This window comes from Somniosus microcephalus, chromosome 5 (genome assembly GCF_052327205.1).
Source record: "Somniosus microcephalus isolate GS21.2 chromosome 5, FLI_Smic_1.0, whole genome shotgun sequence".
Classification (NCBI taxonomy): domain Eukaryota; kingdom Metazoa; phylum Chordata; class Chondrichthyes; order Squaliformes; family Somniosidae; genus Somniosus; species Somniosus microcephalus.
Window position 1 is genome coordinate 10,579,154 of NC_140991.1, and position 27,279 is coordinate 10,606,432.

At 48.6% G+C, this 27,279-nt stretch overlaps 1 protein-coding gene across 1 annotated transcript in view; it reads right to left on the bottom strand.

Annotated features, from left to right (window-relative positions):
• Window positions 1–8,102: 8,102 nt before the first annotated feature.
• LOC147116878 (NFX1-type zinc finger-containing protein 1-like) overlaps window positions 8,103–27,279 on the bottom strand; it is an 80,798-nt gene continuing 61,621 nt past the window's right edge. The window contains exons 13-14 of the mRNA XM_085987184.1: window positions 9,944–10,054; window positions 8,103–8,315 (exon numbers count right to left, since the gene is read on the bottom strand). Coding sequence (XP_085843310.1) covers window positions 8,103–8,315; window positions 9,944–10,054 — 324 coding nt within the window. The remainder of the gene's footprint in view (window positions 8,316–9,943; window positions 10,055–27,279) is intronic.

Here is a 27,279-nt window from a genome sequence, read left to right on the forward strand (position 1 = left end):
CATCACCCCCTGTGCTCACTGCCCCGTGTCCTAACTCACACCCAGTCCCGTTCACCCATCACCCGCTGTGCTCACTGCCCCGTGTCCTAACTCACACCCAGTCCCATTCACCCATCACCCCCTGTGCTCACTGCCCGTGTCCTAACTCTCACCCAGTCCCGTTCACCCATCACCCCCTGTGCTCACTGCCCCGTGTCCTAACTCACACCCAGTCCCGTTCACCCATCACCCCCTGTGCTCACAGCCCCGTGTCCTAACTCACACCCAGTCCCGTTCACCCATCACCCCCTGTGCTCACTGCCCCGTGTCCTAACTCACACCCGGTCCCGTTCACCCATCACCGCTGTGCTCGCTGCCCCGTGTCCTAACTCACACCCAGTCCCGTTCACCCATCACCCCCTGTGCTCACTGCCCCGTGTCCTAACTCACACCCAGTCCCGTTCACCCATCGCCCCCTGTGCTCACTGCCCCGTGTCCTAACTCACACCCAGTCCCGTTCACCCATCACCCGCTGTGCTCACTGCCCCGTGTCCTAACTCACACCCAGTCCCATTCACCCATCACCCCCTGTGCTCACTGCCCGTGTCCTAACTCACACCCAGTCCCGTTCACCCATCACCCCCTGTGCTCACTGCCCCGTGTCCAAACTCACACCCAGTCCCGTTCACCCATCACCCCCTGTGCTCACTGCTCCGTGTCCTAACTCGCATCAAGTCCCGTTTACCCATCACCCCCTGTGCTCACTGCCCCGTGTCCTAACTCACACCCAGTCCCGTTCACCCATCACCCCCTGTGCTCACTGCCCCGTGTCCTAACTCACACCCAGTCCCGTTCACCCATTACCCCCTGTGCTCACTGCCCCGTGTCCTAACTCACACCCAGTCCCGTTCTCCCATCACCCCCTGTGCTCACTGCCCCGTGTCCTAACTCACACCAAGTCCCGTTCACCCATCACCCACTGTGCTCACTGCCCCGTGTCCTAACTCACACCCAGTCCCGTTCACCCATCACCCCTTGTGCTCACTGCCCTATGTCCTAACTCGCACCCAGTCCCGTTCACCCATCACCCCCTGTGCTCACTGCCCCGTGTCCTAACTCACACCCAGTCCCGTTCACCCATCACCCCTTGTGCTCACTGCCCTATGTCCTAACTCACACCCAGTCCCGTTCACCCATCACCCCCGTGCTCACGGCCCCGTGTCCTAACTAACACCCAGTCCCGTTCACCCATCACCCCCTGTGCTCACTGCCCCGTGTCCTAACTCGCACCAAGTCCCGTTCACCCATCACCCCCTGTGCTCACTGCCCCGTGTCCGAACTCAGACCCAGTCCCGTTCACCCATCACCCCCTGTGCTCACTGCCCCGTGTCCTAACTCACACCCAGTCCCGTTCACCCATCACCCCCTGTGCTTACTGCCCCGTGTCCTAACTCACACCCAGTCCCGTTCACCCATCACCCCCTTTGCTCACTGCCCCGTGTCCTAACTCACACCCAGTCCCGTTCACCCATCACCCCCTGTGCTCACTGCCCCGTGTCCTAACTCACACCCAGTCCTGTTCACCCATCACCCCTGTGCTCACAGCCCCGTGTCCTAACTCGCACCCAGTCCCGTTCACCCATCACCCCCTGTGCTCACTGCCCCGTGTCCTAACTCACACCCAGTCCCGTTCACCCATCACCCCCTGTGCTTACTGCCCCGTGTCCTAACTCACACCCAGTCCCGTTCACCCATCACCCCCTGTGCTCACTGCCCCGTGTCCTAACTCACACCCAGTCCCGTTCACCCATCACCCCCTGTGCTCACTGCCCCGTGTCCTAACTCACACCCAGTCCCGTTCACCCATCACCCCCTGTGCTCACTGCCCCGTGTCCTAACTCACACCCAGTCCCGTTCACCCATCACCCCCTGTGCTCACTGCCCCGTGTCCTAACTCACACCCAGTCCCGTTCACCCCTCACCTCTGTGCTCACTGCCCCGTGTCCTAACTCGCACCCAGTCCCGTTCACCCATCACCCCTGTACTCACTGCCCCGTGTCCTAACTCACACCCAGTCCCGTTCACCCATCACCCCTGTGCTCACTGCCCCGTGTCCTAACTCACACCAAGTCCCGTTCACCCATCACCCCCTGTGCTCACTGCCCCGTGTCCTAACTCACACCCAGTCCCGGTCACCCATCACCCCCGGTGCTCACTGCCCCGTGTCCTAACTCGCACCCAGTCCCGTTCACCCATCACCCCCTGTGCTCACTGCCCCGTGTCCTAACTCACACCCAGTCCCGTTCACCCATCACCCCCTGTGCTCACTGCCCCGTGTCCTAACTCTCACCCAGTCCCGTTCACCCATCACCCCCTGTGCTCACTGCCCTGTGTCCTAACTCACACCCAGTCCCGTTCACCCATCACCCCCTGTGCTCACTGCCCCGTGTCCTAACTCGCACCAAGTCCCGTTCACCCATCACCCCCTGTGCTCACTGCCCCGTGTCCTAACTCACACCCAGTCCCGTTCACCCATCACCCCCTGTGCTCACTGCCCCGTGTCCTAACTCACACCCAGTCCCGTTCACCCATCACCCCCTGTGCTCACTGCCCCGTGTCCTAACTCACACCCAGTCCCGTTCACCCATCACCCCCTGTGCTCACTGCCCCGTGTCCTAACTCACACCCAGTCCCGTTCACCCATCACCCCCTGTGCTCACTGCCCGGTGTCCTAACTCGCACCTAGTCCTGTTCAACCATCACCCCTGTGCTCACTGCCCCGTGTCCTAACTCACACCCAGTCCCGTTCACCCATCACCCCCTGTGCTCACTGCCCCGTGTCCTAACTCACACCCAGTCCCGTTCACCCATCACCCCCTGTGCTCACTGCCCCGTGTCCTAACTCTCACCCAGTCCCGTTCACCCATCACCCCCTGTGCTCACTGCCCTGTGTCCTAACTCACACCCAGTCCCGTTCACCCATCACCCCCTGTGCTCACTGCCCCGTGTCCTAACTCGCACCAAGTCCCGTTCACCCATCACCCCGTGCTCACTGCCCCGTGTCCTAACTCACACCCAGTCCCGTTCACCCATCACCCCCTGTGCTCACTGCCCCGTGTCCTAACTCACACCCAGTCCCGTTCACCCATCACCCCCTGTGCTCACTGCCCCGTGTCCTAACTCACACCCAGTCCCGTTCATCCATCACCCCCTGTGCTCACTGCCCCGTGTCCTAACTCACACCCACTCCCGTTCACCCATCACCCCCTTTGCTCACTGCCCCGTTTCCTAACTCACACCCAGTCCCATTCACCCATCACCCCTGTGCTCACTGCCCCGTGTCCTAACTCACACCCAGTCCCGTTGACCCATCACCCCCTGTGCTCACTGCCCCGTGTCCTAACTCTCACCCAGTCCCGTTCACCCATCACCCCCGGTGCTCACTGCCCCGTGTCCTAACTCGCACCCAGTCCCGTTCATCCATCACCCCCTGTGCTCACTGCCCCGTGTCCTAACTCACACCCAGTCCCGTTCACCCATCACCCCCTGTGCTCACTGCCCCGTGTCCTAACTCACACCCAGTCCCGTTCACCCCTCACCTCTGTGCTCACTGCCCCGTGTCCTAACTCGCACCCAGTCCCGTTCACCCATCACCCCTGTACTCACTGCCCCGTGTCCTAACTCACACCAAGTCCCGTTCACCCATCACCCCCTGTGCTCACTGCCCCGTGTCCTAACTCACACCCAGTCCCGGTCACCCATCACCCCCTGTGCTCACTGCCCCGTGTCCTAACTCACACCAAGTCCCGTTCACCCATCACCCCCTGTGCTCCCTGCCCCGTATCCTAACTCACACCCAGTCCCGTTCACCCATCACCCCCCTGTGCTCACTGCCCCGTGTCCTAACTCTCACCCAGTCCCGTTCACCCATCACCCCCTGTGCTCACTGCCCCGTGTCCTAACTCACACCCAGTCCCGTTCACCCATCACCCCCTGTGCTCCCTGCCCCGTATCCTAACTCACACCCAGTCCCGTTCACCCATCACCCCCTGTGCTCGCTGCCCCGTGTCCTAACTCACACCCAGTCCCGTTCACCCATCACCCCCTGTGCTCACTGCCCCGTGTCCTAACTCACACCCAGTCCCGTTCACCCATCACCCCCTGTGCTCACTGCCCCGTGTCCTAACTCTCACCCAGTCCCGTTCACCCATCACCCCCTGTGCTCACTGCCCCGTGTCCTAACTCGCACCCAGTCCCGTTCACCCATCACCCCCTGTGCTCACTGCCCCGTGTCCTAACTTGCACCCGGTCCCGTTCACCCATCACCCCGTGCTCACTGCCCCGTGTCCTAACTCACACCCAGTCCCGTTCACCCATCACCCCCTGTGCTCACTGCCCCGTGTCCTAACTCACACCCAGTCCCGTTCACCCATCACCCCCTGTGCTCACTGCCCCGTGTCCTAACTCACACCCAGTCCCGTTCACCCATCGCCCCCTGTGCTCACTGCCCCATGTCCTAACTCACACCCAGTCCCATTCACCTATCACCCCCTGTGCTCACTGCCCCGTGTCCTAACTCACACCCAGTCCCGTTCACCCATCACCCCCTGTGCTCACTGCCCCGTGTCCTAACTCGCACCAAGTCCCGTTCACCCATCACCCCCTCTGCTCACTGCCCCGTGTCCTAACTCACACCCAGTCCCGTTCACCCATCACCCCCTGTGCTCACTGCCCCGTATCCTAACTCGCACCCAGTCCCGTTCACCCATCACCCACTGTGCTCACTGCCCCGTGTCCTAACTCACACCCAGTCCCGTTCACCCATCACCCCGTGCTCACTGCCCCGTGTCCTAATTCGCACCCAGTCCCGTTCACCCATCACCCCCTGTGCTCACTGCCCCGTGTCCTAACTCACACCCAGTCCTGTTCACCCATCACCCTGTGCTCACTGCCCCGTGTCCTAACTCGCACCAGTCCCGTTCACCCATCACCCTGTGCTCACTGCCCTATGTCCTAACTCACACCCAGTCCCGTTCACCCATCACCCCCTGTGCTCACTGCCCCGTGTCCTAACTCACACCCAGTCCCGGTCACCCATCACCCCCTGTGCTCACTGCCCCGTGTCCTAACTCACACCCAGTCCCGTTGACCCATCACCCCCTGTGCTCACTGCCCCGTGTCCTAACTCACACCCAGTCCCGTTCACCCATCACCCCCTGTGCTCACTGCCCCGTGTCCTAACTCACACCCAGTCCCGTTCACCCATCACCCCCTGTGCTCACTGCCCCGTGTCCTAACTCACACCCAGTCCCGTTCACCCATCACCCCCTGTGCTCACTGCCCCGTGTCCTAACTCACACCCATTCCCGTTCACCCATCACCCTCTGTGCTCACTGCCCCGTGTCCTAACTCACACCCAGTCCTGTTCACCCATCACCCCCTGTGCTCACTGCCCTGTGTCCTCACTCACACCAAGTCCCGTTCGCCCATCACCCCCTGTGCTCACTGCCCCGTGTCCTAACTCACACCCAGTCCCGTTCACCCATCACCCCTGTGCTCACTGCCCCGTGTCCTAACTCACACCCAGTCCCGTTCACCCATCACCCCCTGTGCTCACTGCCCCGTGTCCTAACTCACACCCAGTCCCGTTCACCCATCACCCCTGTGCTCACTGCCCCGTGTCCTAACTCACACCCAGTCCCGTTCACCCATCACCCCCTGTGCTCACTGCCCCATGTCCTAACTCGCACCCAGTCCCGTTCACCATCACCCCTGTGCTCACTGACCTACATTGGCTCCAGGTCTGGCAACACCCTGATTTTAAAATTCTCAACATTGTGTTCAAGTCTCTGCATGGCCTCGCCCCCTCCCTAGCTCTGTAACCTGCTTCAGCCCCACAACCTCCCCCCCTGCCCACCCGAGATCTCTGCGTTCCTCCAATTCTGGCCTGTTGCGTATCCCCGATTTCCTTCGCTCCACCATTGGCGGCCGTGCTTTTAGCTACCTGGTCCCTAAGCTCTGGAATTCCCTCCCTAATCCTCTCCGCCTCGCTACCTCTCTTTCCTCCTTTAAGATACCCCTTAAAACCCATCTTTTTGAGCAAGCTTTTGATCGCCTGCCCTAATATCTCCTTCTGTGGCTCGGTGGCAATGTCTTGTTTGATAATCGCTCCTGTGCAGCGCCTTGGGACGTTTTGCTACATTAAAGGCGCTATATCAATGAAACTTGGTGTTGCAGATTAGTTGGCGCTGATTTCCGCAGGCAGTTCTCCCGCTGGTTAGAAGAACACAAGGAATAGGAGCAGGAGTTGGCCACTCGGCTGTAACTTTACTGGAAGGGCTGCGGAAACCCCGGATAAACGGCAGAAGGGCGGGCAAACCCCCGTGAAATTCGCCGCCGTCAGGCCGCGCAGAGCCCACGGCCGTGTGAGTTGTAGGCAATGTTCCCTTTACGCTGTGCGGCCACACGGCGCTCTGCAGCTCCCGCGCAGCCGGCTCACAGGTAAGAAAAAACGAGTGTGCGCCGTATTTTGAATGGGCCGCGCACTGAAGGCAGCGTTGGTTGTAGGTGTCTATTTGGACGGGACAGTGAGGTGCATTCGACGGGAAAACAGTCCCTGGAGCGGGGAACTTGACCCACAACCTTCTGCCTCCGAGGCAAGAGCGCCACTCACTCAGCCCCGGCAGGCGGCTTCATCAGGACACGGCGGTCCTCAATCCTGGAGCGACGTGGTGAGCTGGGCGACCTTTAACAAGGGGGCTTAGGATTGGCAGCGGGGCAGTGGGCCTATTTAAAAAGTGAGAAACCTCAACTGATGGGCTACGATCTTCAGTGCCACGCAACAGCAAGATTGAAAAGGAAAGACAGAAACAAATCAGAAAGTCGAGATTAAAAGATGCTGCGCTCGAGCTTGACCTGCGGTTGTTGGAGGGAGGGGGGAGGGGGGGAGGGAGGAGGGGGGGAGGGAGGGGATAGGGGGAGGGAGGGATGGAGGGAGGGATGGAGGGAGGGAGGGATGGAGGGAGGGATTTAGGGAGGGAGGGAGGGATGGAGGGAGGGAGGGATGGAGGGAGGGATGGAGGGAGGGAGGGAGGGAGGGATGGAGGGATGGAGGGAGGGATAGAGGGAGTGATGGAGGGACAACCAGTAAACTAAGAAAAGTGTATATATAAATAATGCGAATGTATATTTATACACTCAGGGATATACCTGTTTATACACTGTATGAATAGAACTGCGTTTATGTGTTCAACCATAAATGTATTTTGATGCTTTGGCAACATAAGATGTACCTTATCATGCCAATAAAGCGATTTGAATTTGAATTTGAGAGAGGGATGGAGGGAGAGAGGGATGGAGGGAGGGAGAGAGGGATGGAGGGAGGGAGGGATGGAGGGAGGGAGAGAGGGATGGAGGGAGGGAGGGAGGGATGGAGGGATGGAGGGAGGGAGGGATGGAGGGAGGGATGGAGGGAGGGGGGAGGGATGGAGGGAGGGGGGAGGGATGGAGGGAGGGGGGTTGGGAGGGAGGGAAGGGGGAGGGATTTAGGGAGGGAGGGAGGGAAGGGGGAGGGATTTAGGGAGGGAGGGAGGGATGGAGGGAGGGATTTAGGGAGGGAGGGAGGGAGGGAGTGAGGGGGGGGGAGGGAGGGAAGGGGGAGGGAGTGAGGGAAGGGTGAGCGGAGCACAGACACCATCTGAAGGGCCTGGGATAAGGTAGTTGGATTAAGAAAGAAGACTCTCATTTCTCCAGCGCCTTTCACCACCTCAGGACGTCCCAAAGCGTTTTACAGCCAATGATGTACTTTTGAAGTGTAGTCACTGTTGTAATGTAGGAAACGTGGCAGCCAATTTGCGCACAGCAAGCTCTCACACACAGCAGTGTGAAAATGACCAGACAATCTGTTTTAGTGATGTTGGTTGAAGGATAAACATTAGCCCCAGGACACCGGGGAGAACTCCCCTGCTCTTCCAATAGTGCCATGGGATCTTTTACGTCCACCCGAGAGAGCAGACGGGGCCTCGGCTTACTTTTAAAAGGGAATTGGATAAATACTTGAAAAGGAAACATTCACAGGGCTGTGGGGAAAGAGCAGGGGGAGTGGGACTGATTGGAGAGCTCCTTCACAGAGCCGGCACAGGCACGCTGGGCCGAATGGCCTCCTGCTGTGCTGTGCGATTCGATACTGAATGAAAACAGTGCTTTGTGTAGCGATGCCCAGGTGTGGTCGCGATTCTTACCTTGATATCTTCGTACAGTGACACCGATCTGTGATCTTTAAGGTTGGAGTAGAACATTGGGACCATCAGCTGGGAGATTTCAGGTCTCATTCGGTGCTGGGAGGAAATGAAGAGAAATGAGTGCATGTTCTAACCGCTCATTTACGAGGTTTTCCAGTCAACATTCCAACCGGCACCAGGACGGAGATGAAGAGCTCGACACTATCCGGGGAAGAACAGACCGCCTGACTTGTGCCCCTGCCATAGGCTTTACAGCCAATGAAGTACTTTTGAGGTGTAGTCACTGTTGTAATGTGGGAAACACCGCAGCCAATTTGCGCACAGCGAGATCCCAAAAACAGGAATGAGATAATAACCAGATCATCTGTTTTTTTGTGATGTTAGTTGAGGGATAAATATTGGCCAGGACACCGGTGAGAACTCCCCCTGCTCTTCTTCGAAATAGGGTCCGTGGGATATTTTACATCCATCTGAGACGGCTGATGGGGCCTCAGTTTAACGTCTTATCCGAAATACGGCACCTCAGTACTGCCCCTCCGACAGTGCAGCGCTCCCTCAGTACTGCCCCTCCGACAGTGCAGCACTCCCTCAGTACTGACCCTCCGACAGTGCGGCGCTCCCTCAGTACTGCCCCTCCGACAGTGCAGCACTCCCTCGGAACTGCCCCTCCGACAGTGCAGCACTCCCTCAGTACTGCCCCTCCGACAGTGCAGCGCTCCCTCAGTACTGACCCTCCGACAGTGCGGCGCTCCCTCAGTACTGACCCTCCGACAGTGCAGGGCTCCCTCAGTACTGCCCCTCCGACAGTGTAGGGCTCCCTCAGTACTGACCCTCCGACAGTGCAGCTCTCCCTCAGTACTGCCCCTCCGACAGTAGAGCGCTCCCTCAGTACTGGCACCGGGAGAGTCAGCCTGGATTATATGGGTTAAATTTCTGCGGCTGTAACTTTGGCAGAAACAGTAAGGGACTCTCATCCCACCGCTGGAGTTGACCCCGGTCCTGGAAGTGGAAGGGCAAGGCCATTGCCTCACCCACTGATTCCCCGAGAACACAATGGGCCAAAATGGCCTCCTTCCGTGCTGTAACTGTCTATGATTCGAAGAACCTTTCCCGTCTGCAACCATGCTAGATCCGACAGATACCCTGGGAGTCTCCGTCTCCATCCAGGTCTCCGCCCCCCTCAGTCTCTGCCCACTCCCAGTCTCCGCCCCCCCCTCAGTCTCCGCCCACTCCCAGTCTCCGACCCCCTCAGTCTCCGCCCCTCCTCAGTCTCCGCCCCCCCCAGTCTCCGCCCCTCCCAGTCTCCGCCCACTCCGTCTCCGCCCCCTCAGTCTCTGCCCCTCTCAGTCTCCGCCCACTCCGTCTCCGCCCCCTCAGTCTCCGCCCCTCTCAGTCTCCGCCCACTCCCAGTCTCCGCCCCCTCAGTCTCCGCCCCTCCCAGTCTCCGCCCCTCTCAGTCTCCGCCCACTCCCAGTCTCCGCCCCCTCAGTCTCCGCCCCTCCCAGTCTCTGCCCCCTCAGTCTCCGCCCCTCCCAGTCTCCGCCCCCCCTCAGTCTCCGCCCATTCCCAGACTCCGCCCACTCCCAGTCTCCGCCCCCCTCAGTCTCCGCCCACTCCGTCTCCGCCCCCCCTCAGTCTCTGTCTCCGTCCCCCCTCAGTCTCCGTCCCCCTCCCGGTCTCCGCCCACCCCCAGGCTCGCTCTCCCCAAGTCTCCACCCGCCTACCTGATGAGTGAGCTGCACAAACGGGATCTTATTTGAAACCATCCGCTCAAACAGAGACACATCCAGGTGATACTTGGCCCCCATCTTATAATCTGCCGTCTTCGGCCTCAGCTGCAGGAAACAAGAAAACAACATGAGAGATACAGAGCGAGCTCAGTCCATGCACAGGATTACACCGGATTTCCATCTGTCTCTCTCTGTATTCTATCCCAGTATCTCTCTCTGTATTCTATCCCAGTATCTCTCTGTATTCTATCCCAGTATCTCTCTGTATTCTATCCCAGTATCTCTCTGTATTCTATCCCAGTATCTCTCTCTGTATTCTATCCCAGTATCTCTCTGTATTCTATCCCAGTATCTCTCTGTATTCTATCCCAGTATCTCTCTGTATTCTATCCCAGTATCTCTCTCTGTATTCTATCCCAGTATCTCTCTGTATTCTATCCCAGTATCTCTCTCCGTATTCTATCCCAGTATCTCTCTGTATTCTATCCCAGTATCTCTCTGTATTCTATCCCAGTATCTCTCTCTGTATTCTATCCCAGTATCTCTCTGTATTCTATCCCAGTATCTCTCTGTATTCTATCCCAGTATCTCTCTCTGTATTCTATCCCAGTATCTCTCTGTATTCTATCCCAGTATCTCTCTGTATTCTATCCCAGTATCTCTCTGTATTCTATCCCAGTATCTCTCTGTATTCTATCCCAGTATCTCTCTGTATTCTATCCCAGTATCTCTCTCTGTATTCTATCCCAGTATCTCTCTGTATTCTATCCCAGTATCTCTCTGTATTCTATCCCAGTATCTCTCTGTATTCTATCCCAGTATCTCTCTCTGTATTCTATCCCAGTATCTCTCTCTGTATTCTATCCCAGTATCTCTCTCTCTGTATTCTATCCCAGTATCTCTCTGTATTCTATCCCAGTATCTCTCTGTATTCTATCCCAGTATCTCTCTGTATTCTATCCCAGTATCTCTCTGTATTCTATCCCAGTATCTCTCTCTGTATTCTATCCCAGTATCTCTCTGTATTCTATCCCAGTATCTCTCTCTGTATTCTATCCCAGTATCTCTCTCTGTATTCTATCCCAGTATCTCTCTCTGTATTCTATCCCAGTATCTCTCTCTGTATTCTATCCCAGTATCTCTCTCTGTATTCTATCCCAGTATCTCTCTCTGTATTCTATCCCAGTATCTCTCTCTGTATTCTATCCCAGTATCTCTCTGTATTCTATCCCAGTATCTCTCTGTGTATTCTATCCCAGTATCTCTCTGTATTCTATCCCAGAATCTCTCTGTATTCTATCCCAGTATCTCTCTGTATTCCATCCCAGTATCTCTCTGTATTCTATCCCAGTATCTCTCTCTGTATTCTATCCCAGTATCTCTCTCTGTATTCTATCCCAGTATCTCTCTCTGTATTCTCATAGTCATAGAGTCATAGAGTCATACAGCACGGATAGAGGCCCTTTGGCCCATCGTGTCCGCGCCGGCCATCAAGCCCTGTCTAATCTAATCCCATATTCCAGCATTTGGTCCGTAGCTTTGTACGCTGTGGCATTTCAAGTGCTCATCCAAATGCTTCTTAAATGTTGTGAGGGTTCCTGCCTCCACAACCCTTTCAAGCAGTGAGTTCCAGACTCCAACCACCCTCTGGGTGAAAAAGTTCTTTCTCAAATCCCCTCTAAACCTCCCGCCCTTTACCTTGAATCTATGCCCCCTAGTTATTGACCCCTCTACTAAGGGAAAAAGCTCCTCAGCATCCATCCTATCTATGCCCCTCATAATTTTGTACACCTCAATCATGTCCCCCCTCAGCCTCCTCTGCTCCAAGGAAAACAAACCCAATCTGCCCAGTCTCTCTTCATAGCTGAAGCGCTCCAGCCCTGGTAACATCCTGGTGAACCTCCTCTGCACCCTCTCCAACGCGATCACATCCTTCCTGTAGTGTGGCGACCAGAACTGCACACAGTATTCCAGCTGTGGCCTAACCAGTGTTTTATACAGCTCCATCATAACCTCCTTGCTCTTATATTCAGTTCAGTTCAGTTCAGTTCAAATGCTTTATTGGCATGAAAGTTTACAGAGAACCATATTGCCAAAGCTTACATAGCAAAAAGGTACAGTTTTCCAACATTCTGTAGGTGTCAATCGATTTGACATTTGTTGGGTACATACAATATTACTTTTAAACAATATTAATTTTAAACAGTCTTTCTACTTCATTTGGTACGTTCAATATTAATTTTAAACAGTCTTACTTTTAAACAGTCCTCAGGTTGTGACATGTTGTTACATATTTAGCCCCAAGGTATGGTCTGTTTCCTTCTCCTAGGACTAATCTCAATTTTGACAGATCATCCAATTCCTTGAAATCTGGGGTTGTTTGGCTTAGCTTGTTGAATAATATGTTTCTTGATGTGTTGAATTTTTCGCATTTTAGGAGGAAATGCATTTCTGTTTCAACCTCGCCAGCCAGACATTGATCGCATATTCTATTCTCTCTAGGCTGCCAGGATTTCTTGTATCTGCCTTTTTCAATTTCCAGTTGGTGGTCGCTTAGTCTGTACCTGGTGAGGGTCTGTCTCTGTTTTGTGTCTCTGATGGTCGTGAGGTAGTCTGCCAGTTTATATTCTCTTTTTAGGGCCCGGTAACATTCTAATCTGCTTTGGCTTTCGGTTATTTTGTTCCAATGTTCCAGGTAGGTTTCTTTGCATTTTTTAATGATTTGGTTCACTCGGATTGGTGTTTGGACGGCTGTGTTGGTCTGGGGCTGGTCAGGGTCCGGCTGAGTACTTAGTTTCAGTAGCAGCTGACTCAGGGGACTCTTTTCTGGGTTTAGCTCTTGGGTCTGAAAGGCTTTGAAATGAAGGGTGTCTGGGGAGCTAGATTTGAGGTGATTTAGGAAGTTTAGTGCTCGTTTTTGGATGTTTATTATCAGTGGGTATCTGCCTAGTTCAGCTCTGCATGCATTTGTTGGCGTTTTTCTTTGGGTGCGAAGGATGCTTCGGCAGAATTCTGCATGTAGGGCTTCTATTGTGTGTTTTTCCCATTTAGTGTAGCTTTGGTGATTTAGCGGGCCCCATACTTCACTACCGTACAGTGCAATGGGCAGGATTATGCTGTCAAAAATTTTGAGCCAGATTTTGATTGGGATTTGGATGTTGTAGAATTTTCTTTTTATTGCATATAGGGCTCTTCGGGCTTTTTCTTTTAGTGCATTCACTGCTATGCTGAAGCTCCCTGATGCTGTAATAGTTAGACCAAGGTAGGTGTAGCTCATAGTGTGTCCTATAGTGGTATCACTGAGGGTAAACTGGTATTTGTTTTCCTGACATCTGGGTCTTTTCTGAAAAATCATGATGTTGGTTTTCTTTAGATTTACTGTTAGAGCCCAATTTTGGCAGTATTTGTCGAGTAGGTCTAGTTGTTGCTGTAATCCCTGTTCTGTGGGAGACAGCAGAACCAGGTCGTCCGCATAGAACAGGGACTTCACTTCTCCATCCAGGAGACGGAGACCTGGTGACTCGCTTTGCTCCAGCATGTCTGCTAATTCATTTATGTATATGTTGAACAGGGTCGGGCTCAAATTGCAGCCCTGCCGGACGCCTCTTCTCTGGGTGAAGAAATCGGTGCGTTTGTCTCCAATTTTGACCCCGCATTTGTTTTTCAGATACATTGATTTAATAAGGTCATAGACTTTGCCCCCTATTCCACACTGAAGAAGTTTATAATAGAGCCCTTCGTGCCATATAGAGTCAATGCCTCGGCTAATGAAGGCAAGTATCCCATATGCCTTTTTTACCACCTTATCCACCTGTTCTGCCGCCTTCAGGGATCTGTGTACTTGCATACCCAGATCCCTCTGACCCTCCGTCTTGCCTAGGGTCTTACCATTCATTGTGTATTCCCTTGCCTTGTTAGTCCCCCCAAAGTGCATCACCTCGCACTTTTCCGGGTTAAATTCCATTTGCCACTGTTCCGCCCATCTGACCAACCCATCTATATCGTCCTGCAGACTGAGGCTACCCTCCTCGCTATTTACCACCCTACCAATTTTTGTATCATCCGCGAACTTACTGATCATACCCTTTACATTCATATCCAAGTCATTAATGTAGGCCACAAACAGCAAGGGACCCAGCACCGATCCCTGTGGTACCCCACTGGCCACAGGCTTCCAGTCACAAAAACAAACTTCGACCATCACCCTCTGCCTTCTGCCACTAAGCCAGTTTTGTATCCAATGTGCCAAGGCACCCTGGATTCCATGGGCTCTTACCTTCTTGACCAGTCTCCTGTGCGGGACTTTATCGAAGGCCTTACTGAAATCCATGTATACCACATCCACTGCGTTACCCTCATCCACACACCTAGTCACCCCCTCAAAAAATTCAATCAAATTAGTCAGACATGATCTTCCCTTGACAAAGCCATGTTGACTATCCCTGATTAATCCTTGCCTCTCCAAGTGGAGACAAATTTTGTCCCTCAGAATTTTTTCCAATAATTTTCCTACCACTGATGTTAGGCTCACTGGCCTGTAGTTCCCCGGTTTTTCCCTACTTCCCTTCTTGAATAATGGTACTACATTAGCGGTTCTCCAGTCCTCTGGCACATCCCCTGTGGCCAGAGAGGTCCTGAATATATGTGTTAGAGCCACCGCAATCTCTTCCTTTGCCTCACACAGCAGCCTGGTGTAGTGTCCGTGTGTAGATAAAGACACTGAAGACAGGAGTTGGTTCATAGGTATTTACTAAGCAAGTCTGGGGGGGGGGTTTCTAAAGGATATACACAATACACAGGCTTATATAGCCTTGGAGAGGCTTTGGAGAGGGTGCAGAGAAGATTCACCAGGATGTTACCTGGGATGGAGCGCCTCAGCTATGAAGAGAGACTGGACAGGCTGGGGCTGTTTTCCTTGGAGCAAAGAAGGCTGAGGGGGGACCTGATTGAGGTGTACAAAATGATGAGGGGCATAGATAGGGTAGATAAAGAGGAACTTTTCCCCTTAGTAGGGGGGTCAATAACAAGGGGGCACAGATTCAGGGTAAGGGGCAGGAGATTTAGGGGGGATTTGAGGAGGAACTTTTTCACCCAGAGGGTGGTTGGAAGCTGGAACTCACTGCCTGAAAGGGTGGTAGAGGCAGGAACCCTCACAACATTCAAGAAGCATTTGGATGAGCACTTGAAATGCCATTGCATACAAGGCTATGGACCAAATGCTGGAAAATGGGATTAGACTGGACAGGGAGGGATGGGCAGCGCAGACACGATGGGCCGAAGGGCCTCTTTCTGTGCTGTAAAACTCTATGACTCTATGACTCTAAGTGGCAATTACCGGCATTACGCACACCTGGGGCTCTTAAAGGCACATACACCACACCTGGGATACATTTCATCCGGGCCTGGGGATTTATCCATTTTTAGGCCAGCTAAAACCGCCAATACCTCCTCCCTCTCAATGTTAATATGTTCGAGCATATCACAGTCCCCCCGCCCTATTTCTATGTCTACATCGTCCTTCTCCATAGTGAAAACAGATGCAAAAAATTCATTTAGAACCCCTCCTACATCTTCCGGCTCCACACGCAGATTGCCACTTTTGTCCCTAATGGGCCCTATTTTTTCCCTAGTTATCCTCTTACCCTTAATATACTTATAAAACATCTTAGGATTTTCCTTTATTTTGCTCGCCAGTGTTATTTCATGGCCCCTCCTTGATCTCCTAATTTCTTTTTTAAGTATCCCCCTGCACTTTTTGTACTCCTCTAGGGCTTCCTCCGTCTTTAACCTTTTGTATCTGCCAAAAGCCCTCCTTTTTTTCCTAATCCATTCTCGTATATCCCCTGACATCCAAGGTTCCCTGTGGTTTTTGGAACCACCCTTGACCTTTACGGGAACATGTTGCCATTGTATGATCTCAATCTCCCTTCTGAAAGCCTCCCATTGCTCCGATGCGGATTTTCCTACAAGTAGCTGATCCCAGTCCATTTTGGCCAGATCCTGCCTTATCCTATTAAAATCGGCCTTCCCCCAATTTAGAACCTTTATTTCCGGCCCATCCATGTCCTTTTCCATGACCACCTTAAATCTTACCAAATTATGGTCACTGTCACCAAAGTGCTCACCTACTAGCACTTTTATCACTTGGCCAGCCACATTCCCTAGAATTAGGTCCAGTACCGCCCCCTCTCTTGTAGGACTTTCTACATGCTGGCTCAAAAAGCTCTCCTGGATGCACTTTAAGAATTCTACACCCTCTGAGCCTTTCACACTTTGACTATCCCAGTTAATATTGGGGAAGTTGAAATCCCCCATTATTATTACCCTATTATTTGCACATTTCTCTGAGATTTGCCTACATATCTGTTCCTCTATCTCCCCCTGACTGTTTGGAGGCCTATAGTACACTCCCAGCAAAGTGCTTGCCCCCTTTTTGTTTTTAAGCTCCACCCATATGGCCTCATTAGAGGAACCTGCTAATATATCATCCCTCCTTACTGCAGTAATTGACTCCTTAAATAATATTGCGACACCCCCTCCTCTTATACCTCCCCCTCTGTCTCGTCTGAAGATTCTGTACCCCGGAATATTGAGCTGCCAGTCTTGCCCCTCCCTCAACCATGTCTCCGTGATAGCAACAATATCATACTCCCATGTGTTTATCAACACCTTCAGTTCATCCACCTTATTTGCAAGACTCCTTGCATTAAAATAGATGCCATCCAGCCTTGCCCTTATATGTTTGCCCTGTCTACCAAGCTGACTTGTTTTTTTCTCTATAATTGGTAGCACATCACCCACTATTTCAGCTCCCCTCTGTATCCCATCACCCTGCCAAGTTAGTTTAAACCCCCCCCCAACAGTGCTAGCAAACCTCCCCGCAAGGATATTTGTCCCGCTCTGGTTCAGGTGCAACCCATCCGACTTGTACAAGTCCCACCTTTCCCAGAAGCAGGCCCAGTGATCCAGGAAAGTAAAACCCTCCCCCCTACGCCAACTCCTTAGCCACGCATTCATCTGCTCTATCCTCCCATTCCTATACTCACTAGCACGTGGCACTGGGAGTAATCCAGAGATTACAACCTTTGAGGTCCTGCTCTTTAATCTGTTACCTAGCTCCCTAAATTCTTGATGCAGGACCTCATCTCCCTTCCTTCCTATGTCGTTGGTCCCAATGTGGACCACGACCTCTGCCTACTCACCCTCCCCCTTAAGAATGCCCTGCAGCCGCTCAGTGACATCCCTGACCCTGGCCCCAGGGAGGCAACAAACCATCCTGGAGTCACGTTTGCGGCCACAGAAACGCCTATCTGTTCCCCTTACGATAGAATCCCCTACCACTATTGCTCTCCCACTCTTTTTCCTCCCTTCCTGAGCACCAGTATCTCTCTCTGTATTCTATCCCAGTATCTCTCTGTATTCTATCCCAGTATCTCTCTCTGTATTCTATCCCTGTATCTCTCTCTGTATTCTATCCCAGTATCTCTCTCTGCATTCTATCCCAGTATCTCTCTGTATTCTATCCCAGTATCTCTCTCTGTATTCTATCCCAGTATCTCTCTGTATTCTATCCCAGTATCTCTCTGTATTCTATCCCAGTATCTCTCTCTGTATTCTATCCCAGTATCTCTCTGTATTCTATCCCAGTATCTCTCTCTGTATTCTATCCCAGTATCTCTCTGTATTCTATCCCAGTATCTCTCTGTATTCTATCCCAGTATCTCTCTCTGTATTCTATCCCAGTATCTCTCTCTGTATTCTATCCCAGTATCTCTCTCTGTATACTATCCCAGTATCTCTCTCTGTATTCTATCCCAGTATCTCTCTGTATTCTATCCCAGTATCTCTCTCTGTATTCTATCCCAGTATCTCTCTCTGTATTCTATCCCAGTATCTCTCTCTGTATTCTATCCCAGTATCTCTCTGTATTCTATCCCAGTATCTCTCTGTATTCTATCCCAGTATCTCTCTGTATTCTATCCCAGTATCTCTCTGTATTCTATCCCAGTATCTCTCTGTATTCTATCCCAGTATCTCTCTGTATTCTATCCCAGTATCTCTCTCTGTATTCTATCCCAGTATCTCTCTGTATTCTATCCCAGTATCTCTCTGTATTCTATCCCAGTATCTCTCTCTGTATTCTATCCCACTATCTCTCTGTATTCTATCCCAGTATCTCTCTCTGTATTCTATCCCAGTATCTCTCTGTATTCTATCCCAGTATCTCTCTCTGTATTCTATCCCAGTATCTCTCTCTGTATTCTATCCCAGTATCTCTCTGTATTCTATCCCAGTATCTCTCTGTATTCTATCCCAGTATCTCTCTCTGTATTCTATCCCAGTATCTCTCTGTATTCTATCCCAGTATCTCTCTCTGTATTCTATCCCAGTATCTCTCTGTATTCTATCCCAGTATCTCTCTGTATTCTATCCCAGTATCTCTCTCTGTATTCTATCCCAGTATCTCTCTGTATTCTATCCCAGTATCTCTCTCTGTATTCTATCCCAGTATCTCTCTGTATTCTATCCCAGTATCTCTCTCTGTATTCTATCCCAGTATCTCTCTGTATTCTATCCCAGTATCTCTCTGTATTCTATCCCAGTATCTCTCTCTGTATTCTATCCCAGTATCTCTCTGTATTCTATCCCAGTATCTCTCTGTATTCTATCCCAGTATCTCTCTCTGTATTCTATCCCAGTATCTCTCTCTGTATTCTATCCCAGTATCTCTCTGTATTCTATCCCAGTATCTCTGTGTATTCTATCCCAGTGTCTCTCTGTATTCTATCCCAGTATCTCTCTGTATTCTATCCCAGTATCTCTCTGTATTCTATCCCAGTAACTCTCTGTATTCTATCCCAGTATCTCTCTCTGTATTCTATCCCAGTATCACTCTCTGTATTCTATCCCAGTATCTCTCTCTGTATTCTATCCCAGTATCTCTCTCTGTATTCTATCCCAGTATCTCTCTGTATTCTATCCCAGTATCTCTCTCTGTATTCTATCCCAGTATCTCTCTCTGTATTCTATCCCAGTATCTCTGTATTCTATCCCAGTATCTCTCTCTGTATTCTATCCCAGTATCTCTCTGTATTCTATCCCAGTATCTCTCTGTATTCTATCCCAGTATCTCTCTCTCTATTCTATCCCAGTATCTCTCTCTGTATTCTATCCCAGTATCTCTCTCTGTATTCTATCCCAGTATCTCTCTCTGTATTCTATCCCAGTATCTCTCTCTGTATTCTATCCCAGTATCTCTCTCTGTATTCTATCCCAGTATCTCTCTGTATTCTATCCCAGTATCTCTCTCTGTATTCTATCCCAGTATCTCTCTGTATTCTATCCCAGTATCTCTCTGTATTCTATCCCAGTATCTCTCTGTATTCTATCCCAGTATCTCTCTCTGTATTCTATCCCAGTATCTCTCTGTATTCTATCCCAGTATCTCTCTGTATTCTATCCCAGTATCTCTCTCTGTATTCTATCCCAGTATCTCTCTGTATTCTATCCCAGTATCTCTCTCTGTATTCTATCCCAGTATCTCTCTGTATTCTATCCCAGTATCTCTCTGTATTCTATCCCAGTATCTCTCTGTATTCTATCCCAGTATCTCTCTCTGTATTCTATCCCAGTATCTCTCTGTATTCTACCCCAGTATCTCTCTGTATTCTATCCCAGTATCTCTCTCTGTATTCTATCCCAGTATCTCTCTGTATTCTATCCCAGTATCTCTCTCTGTATTCTATCCCAGTATCTCTCTGTATTCTATCCCATTATCTCTCTCTGTATTCTATCCCAGTATCTCTCTCTGTATTATATCCCAGTATCTCTCTGTATTCTATCCCAGTATCTCTCTGTATTCTATCCCAGTATCTCTCTCTGTATTCTATCCCAGTATCTCTCTCTGTATTCTATCCCAGTATCTCTCTCTCTGTATTCTATCCCAGTATCTCTCTGTATTCTATCCCAGTATCTCTCTGTATTCTATCCCAGTATCTCTCTGTATTCTATCCCAGTATCTCTCTCTGTATTCTATCCCAGTATCTCTCTGTATTCTATCCCAGTATCTCTCTGTATTCTATCCCAGTATCTCTCTCTGTATTCTATCCCAGTATCTCTCTCTGTATTCTATCCCAGTATCTCTCTCTCTGTATTCTATCCCAGTATCTCTCTGTATTCTATCCCAGTATCTCTCTGTATTCTATCCCAGTATCTCTCTGTATTCTATCCCAGTATCTCTCTCTGTATTCTATCCCAGTATCTCTCTGTATTCTATCCCAGTATCTCTCTGTATTCTATCCCAGTATCTCTCTCTGTATTCTATCCCAGTGTCTCTCTCTGTATTCTATCCCAGTATCTCTCTCTCTGTATTCTATCCCAGTATCTCTCTGTATTCTATCCCAGTATCTCTCTGTATTCTATCCCAGTATCTCTCTGTATTCTATCCCAGTATCTCTCTCTGTATTCTATCCCAGTATCTCTCTGTATTCTATCCCAGTATCTCTCTGTATTCTATCCCAGTATCTCTCTCTGTATTCTATCCCAGTATCTCTCTCTGTATTCTATCCCAGTATCTCTCTGTATTCTATCCCAGTATCTCTCTGTATTCTATCCCAGTATCTCTCTGTATTCTATCCCAGTATCTCTCTCTGTATTCTATCCCAGTATCTCTCTGTATTCTATCCCAGTATCTCTCTGTATTCTATCCCAGTATCTGTCTCTGTATTCTATCCCAGTATCTCTCTGTATTCTATCCCAGTATCTCTCTCTGTATTCTATCCCAGTATCTCTCTCTGTATTCTATCCCAGTATCTCTCTGTATTCTATCCCAGTATCGCTCTGTATTCTATCCCAGTATCTCTCTGTATTCTATCCCAGTATCTCTCTGTATTCTATCCCAGTATCTCTCTGTATTCTATCCCAGTATCTCTCTGTATTCTATCCCAGTATCTCTCTGTATTCTATCCCAGTATCTCTCTGTATTCTATCCCAGTATCTCTCTGTATTCTATCCCAGTATCTCTCTGTATTCTATCCCAGTATCTCTCTCTGTATTCTATCCCAGTATCTCTCTGTATTCTATCCCAGTATCTCTCTGTATTCTATCCCAGCATCTCTCTCTGTATTCTATCCCAGTATCTCTCTCTGTATTCTATCCCAGTATCTCTCTGTATTCTATCCCAGTATCTCTCTCTGTATTCTATCCCAGTATCTCTCTGTATTCTATCCCAGTATCTCTCTGTATTCTATCCCAGTATCTCTCTGTATTCTATCCCAGTATCTCTCTGTATTCTATCCCAGTAACTCTCTCTGTATTCTATCCCAGTATCTCTCTGTATTCTATCCCAGTATCTCTCTGTATTCTATCCCAGTATCTCTCTCTGTATTCTATCCCAGTATCTCTCTGTATTCTATCCCAGTATCTCTCTGTATTCTATCCCAGTATCTCTCTCTGTATTCTATCCCAGTATCTCTCTCTGTATTCTATCCCAGTATCTCTCTCTGTATTCTATCCCAGTATCTCTCTCTGTATTCTATCCCAGTATCTCTCTGTATTCTATCCCAGTATCTCTCTGTATTCTATCCCAGTATCTCTCTGTATTCTATCCCAGTATCTCTCTGTATTCTATCCCAGTAACTCTCTCTGTATTCTATCCCAGTATCTCTCTGTATTCTATCCCAGTATCTCTCTCTGTATTCTATCCCAGTATCTCTCTGTATTCTATCCCAGTATCTCTCTGTATTCTATCCCAGTATCTCTCTGTATTCTATCCCAGTATCTCTCTCTGTTTTCTATCCCAGTATCTCTCTGTATTCTATCCCAGTATCGCTCTGTATTCTATCCCAGTATCTCTCTGTATTCTATCCCAGTATCTCTCTCTGTATTCTATCCCAGTATCTCTCTCTGTATTCTATCCCAGTATCTCTCTCTGTATTCTATCCCAGTATCTCCCGGTATTCTATCCCAGTATCTCTCTCTGTATTCTATCCCAGTATCGCTCTGTATTCTATCCCAGTATCTCTCTCTGTATTCTATCCCAGTATCTCTCTCTGTATTCTATCCCAGTATCTCTCTGTATTCTATCCCAGTATCTCTCTGTATTCTATCCCAGTATCTCTCTGTATTCTATCCCAGTATCTCTCTGTATTCTATCCCAGTATCTCTCTGTATTCTATCCCAGTATCTCTCTCTGTATTCTATCCCAGTATCTCTCTCTGTATTCTATCCCAGTATCTCTCTCTGTATTCTATCCCAGTATCTCTCTGTATTCTATCCCAGTATCTCTCTGTATTCTATCCCAGTATCTCTCTCTGTATTCTATCCCAGTATCTCTCTCTGTATTCTATCCCAGTATCTCCCGGTATTCTATCCCAGTATTCTCTCTGTATTCTATCCCAGTATCTCTCTCTGTATTCTATCCCAGTATCTCTCTCTGTATTCTATCCCAGTATCTCCCGGTATTCTATCCCAGTATCTCTCTGTATTCTATCCCAGTATCGCTCTGTATTCTATCCCAGTATCTCTCTGTATTCTATCCCAGTATCGCTCTGTATTCTCTCCCAGTATCTCGCTCTGTATTCTATCCCAGTATCTCTCTGTATTCTATCCCAGTATCTCTCTCTGTATTCTATCCCAGTATCTCTCTCTGTATTCTATCCCAGTATCTCCCTGTATTCTATCCCAGTATCTCTCTCTGTATTCTATCCCAGTATCTCTCTGTATTCTATCCCAGTATCTCTCTGTATTCTATCCCAGTATCTCTCTGTATTCTATCCCAGTATCTCTCTCTGTATTCTATCCCAGTATCTCCCGGTATTCTATCCCAGTATCTCTCTGTATTCTATCCCAGTATCTCTCTGTATTCTATCCCAGTATCTCTCTCTGTATTCTATCCCAGTATCTATCTGTATTCTATCCCAGTATCTCTCTCTGTATTCTATCCCAGTATCTCTCTGTATTCTATCCCAGTACCTCTCTGTATTCTATCCCAGTATCTCTCTGCATTCTATCCCAGTATCTCTCTCTGTATTCTATCCCAGTATCTCTCTGTATTCTATCCCAGTATCTCTCTCTGTATTCTATCCCAGTATCTCTCTCTGTATTCTATCCCAGTATCTCTCTGTATTCTATCCCAGTATCTCTCTGTATTCTACCCCAGCATCTCTCTGTATTCTATCCCAGTATCTCTCTGTATTCTATCCCAGTATCTCTCTCTGTATTCTATCCCAGTATCTCTCTCTGTATTCTATCCCAGTATCTCTCTGTATTCTATCCCAGTATCTCTCTGTATTCTATCCCAGTATCTCTCTGTATTCTATCCCAGTATCTCTCTCTGTATTCTATCCCAGTATCTCTCTCTGTATTCTATCCCAGTATCTCTCTGTATTCTATCCCAGTATCTCTCTGTATTCTATCCCAGTATCTCTCTGTATTCTATCCCAGTATCTCTCTCTGTATTCTATCCCAGTATCTCTCTGTATTCTATCCCAGTATCGCTCTGTATTCTATCCCAGTATCTCTCTGTATTCTATCCCAGTATCTCTCTCTGTATTCTATCCCAGTATCTCTCTCTGTATTCTATCCCAGTATCTCTCTCTGTATTCTATCCCAGTATCTCCCGGTATTCTATCCCAGTATCTCTCTCTGTATTCTATCCCAGTATCGCTCTGTATTCTATCCCAGTATCTCTCTCTGTATTCTATCCCAGTATCTCTCTCTGTATTCTATCCCAGTATCTCTCTGTATTCTATCCCAGTATCTCTCTGTATTCTATCCCAGTATCTCTCTGTATTCTATCCCAGTATCTCTCTGTATTCTATCCCAGTATCTCTCTCTGTATTCTATCCCAGTATCTCTCTCTGTATTCTATCCCAGTATCTCTCTGTATTCTATCCCAGTATCTCTCTGTATTCTACCCCAGTATCTCTCTGTATTCTATCCCAGTATCTCTCTGTATTCTATCCCAGTATCTCACTCTGTATTCTATCCCAGTATCTCTCTCTGTATTCTATCCCAGTATCTCTCTGTATTCTATCCCAGTATCTCTCTGTATTCTATCCCAGTATCTCTCTGTATTCTATCCCAGTATCTCTCTCTGTATTCTATCCCAGTATCTCTCTGTATTCTATCCCAGTATCTCTCTCTGTATTCTATCCCAGTATCTCTCTCTGTATTCTATCCCAGTATCTCTCTCTGTATTCTATCCCAGTATCTCTCTGTATTCTATCCCAGTATCTCTCTCTGTATTCTATCCCAGTATCTCTCTGTATTCTATCCCTGTATCTCTCTCTGTATTCTATCCCTGTATCTCTCTCTGTATTCTATCCCAGTATCTCTCTCTGTATTCTATCCCAGTATCTCTCTGTGTATTCTATCCCAGTATCTCTCTGTATTCTATCCCAGTATCTCTCTCTGTATTCTATCCCAGTATCTCTCTCTGTATTCTATCCCAGTATCTCTCTCTGTATTCTATCCCAGTATCGCTCTGTATTCTATCCCAGTATCTCTCTCTGTATTCTATCCCAGTATCTCTCTTTGTATTCTATCCCAGTATCTCTCTCTGTATTCTATCCCAGTATCTCTCTCTGTATTCTATCCCAGTATCTCTCTCTGTATTCTATCCCAGTATCTCCCGGTATTCTATCCCAGTATCTCTCTCTGTATTCTATCCCAGTATCGCTCTGTATTCTATCCCAGTATCTCTCTCTGTATTCTATCCCAGTATCTCTCTGTATTCTATCCCAGTATCTCTCTGTATTCTATCCCAGTATCTCTCTCTGTATTCTATCCCAGTATCTCTCTGTATTCTATCCCAGTATCTCTCTGTATTCTATCCCAGTATCTCTCTGTATTCTATCCCAGTATCTCTCTCTGTATTCTATCCCAGTATCTCTCTCTGTATTCTATCCCAGTATCTCCCTGTATTCTATCCCAGTATCTCTCTGTATTCTATCCCAGTATCTCTCTGTATTCTATCCCAGTATCTCTCTGTATTCTATCCCAGTATCTCTCTGTATTCTATCGCAGTATCTCTCTGTATTCTATCCCAGTATCTCTCTGTATTCTATCCCAGTATCTCTCTCTGTATTCTATCCCAGTATCTCTCTCTGTATTCTATCCCAGTATCTCTCTGTATTCTATCCCAGTATCTCTCTGTATTCTATCCCAGTATCTCTCTCTGTATTCTATCCCAGTATCTCTCTGTATTCTATCCCAGTATCTCTCTCTGTATTCTATCCCAGTATCTCTCTGTATTCTATCCCAGTATCTCTCTGTATTCTATCCCAGTATCTCTCTCTGTATTCTATCCCAGTATCTCTCTCTGTATTCTATCCCAGTATCTCTCTCTGTATTCTATCCCAGTATCTCTCTGTATTCTATCCCAGTATCTCTCTGTATTCTATCCCAGTATCTCTCTCTGTATTCTATCCCAGTGTATCTCTCTGTATTCTATCCCAGTATCTCTCTGTATTCTATCCCAGTATCTCTCTGTATTCTATCCCAGTATCTCTCTGTATTCTATCCCACTATCTCTCTCTGTATTCTATCCCAGTATCTCCCTGTATTCTATCCCAGTATCTCTCTCTCTATTCTATCCCAGTATCTCTCTGTATTCTATCCCTGTATCTCTCTCTGTATTCTATCCCAGTATCTCTCTCCGTATTCTATCCCAGTATCTCTCTCTGTATTCTATCCCAGTATCTCCCGGTATTCTATCCCAGTATCTCTCTGTATTCTATCCCAGTATCGCTCTGTATTCTATCCCAGTATCTCTCTGTATTCTATCCCAGTATCGCTCTGTATTCTCTCCCAGTATCTCGCTCTGTATTCTATCCCAGTATCTCTCTGTATTCTATCCCAGTATCTCTCCCTGTATTCTATCCCAGTATCTCTCTCTGTATTCTATCCCAGTATCTCTCTGTATTCTATCCCAGTATCTCTCTGTATTCTATCCCAGTATCTCTCTGTATTCTATCCCAGTATCTCTCTCTGTATTCTATCCCAGTATCTCTCTGTATTCTATCCCAGTATCTCTCTCTGTATTCTATCCCAGTATCTATCTGTATTCTATCCCAGTATCTCTCTCTGTATTCTATCCCAGTATCTCTCTGTATTCTATCCCAGTACCTCTCTGTATTCTATCCCAGTATCTCTCTGCATTCTATCCCAGTATCTCTCTCTGTATTCTATCCCAGTATCTCTCTGTATTCTATCCCAGTATCTCTCTCTGTATTCTATCCCAGTATCTCTCTCTGTATTCTATCCCAGTATCTCTCTGTATTCTATCCCAGTATCTCTCTGTATTCTACCCCAGCATCTCTCTGTATTCTATCCCAGTATCTCTCTGTATTCTATCCCAGTATCTCTCTCTGTATTCTATCCCAGTATCTCTCTCTGTATTCTATCCCAGTATCTCTCTGTATTCTATCCCAGTATCTCTCTGTATTCTATCCCAGTATCTCTCTGTATTCTATCCCAGTATCTCTCTCTGTATTCTATCCCAGTATCTCTCTCTGTATTCTATCCCAGTATCTCTCTGTATTCTATCCCAGTATCTCTCTGTATTCTATCCCAGTATCTCTCTGTATTCTATCCCAGTATCTCTCTCTGTATTCTATCCCAGTATCTCTCTGTATTCTATCCCAGTATCGCTCTGTATTCTATCCCAGTATCTCTCTGTATTCTATCACAGTATCTCTCTCTGTATTCTATCCCAGTATCTCTCTCTGTATTCTATCCCAGTATCTCTCTCTGTATTCTATCCCAGTATCTCCCGGTATTCTATCCCAGTATCTCTCTCTGTATTCTATCCCAGTATCGCTCTGTATTCTATCCCAGTATCTCTCTCTGTATTCTATCCCAGTATCTCTCTCTGTATTCTATCCCAGTATCTCTCTGTATTCTATCCCAGTATCTCTCTGTATTCTATCCCAGTATCTCTCTGTATTCTATCCCAGTATCTCTCTGTATTCTATCCCAGTATCTCTCTCTGTATTCTATCCCAGTATCTCTCTCTGTATTCTATCCCAGTATCTCTCTGTATTCTATCCCAGTATCTCTCTGTATTCTATCCCAGTATCTCTCTGTATTCTATCCCAGTATCTCTCTGTATTCTATCCCAGTATCTCTCTGTATTCTATCCCAGTATCTCTCTGTATTCTATCCCAGTATCTCTCTCTGTATTCTATCCCAGTATCTCTCTCTGTATTCTATCCCAGTGTATCTCTCTGTATTCTATCCCAGTATCTCTCTGTATTCTATCCCAGTATCTCTCTGTATTCTATCCCAGTATCTCTCTGTATTCTATCCCACTATCTCTCTCTGTATTC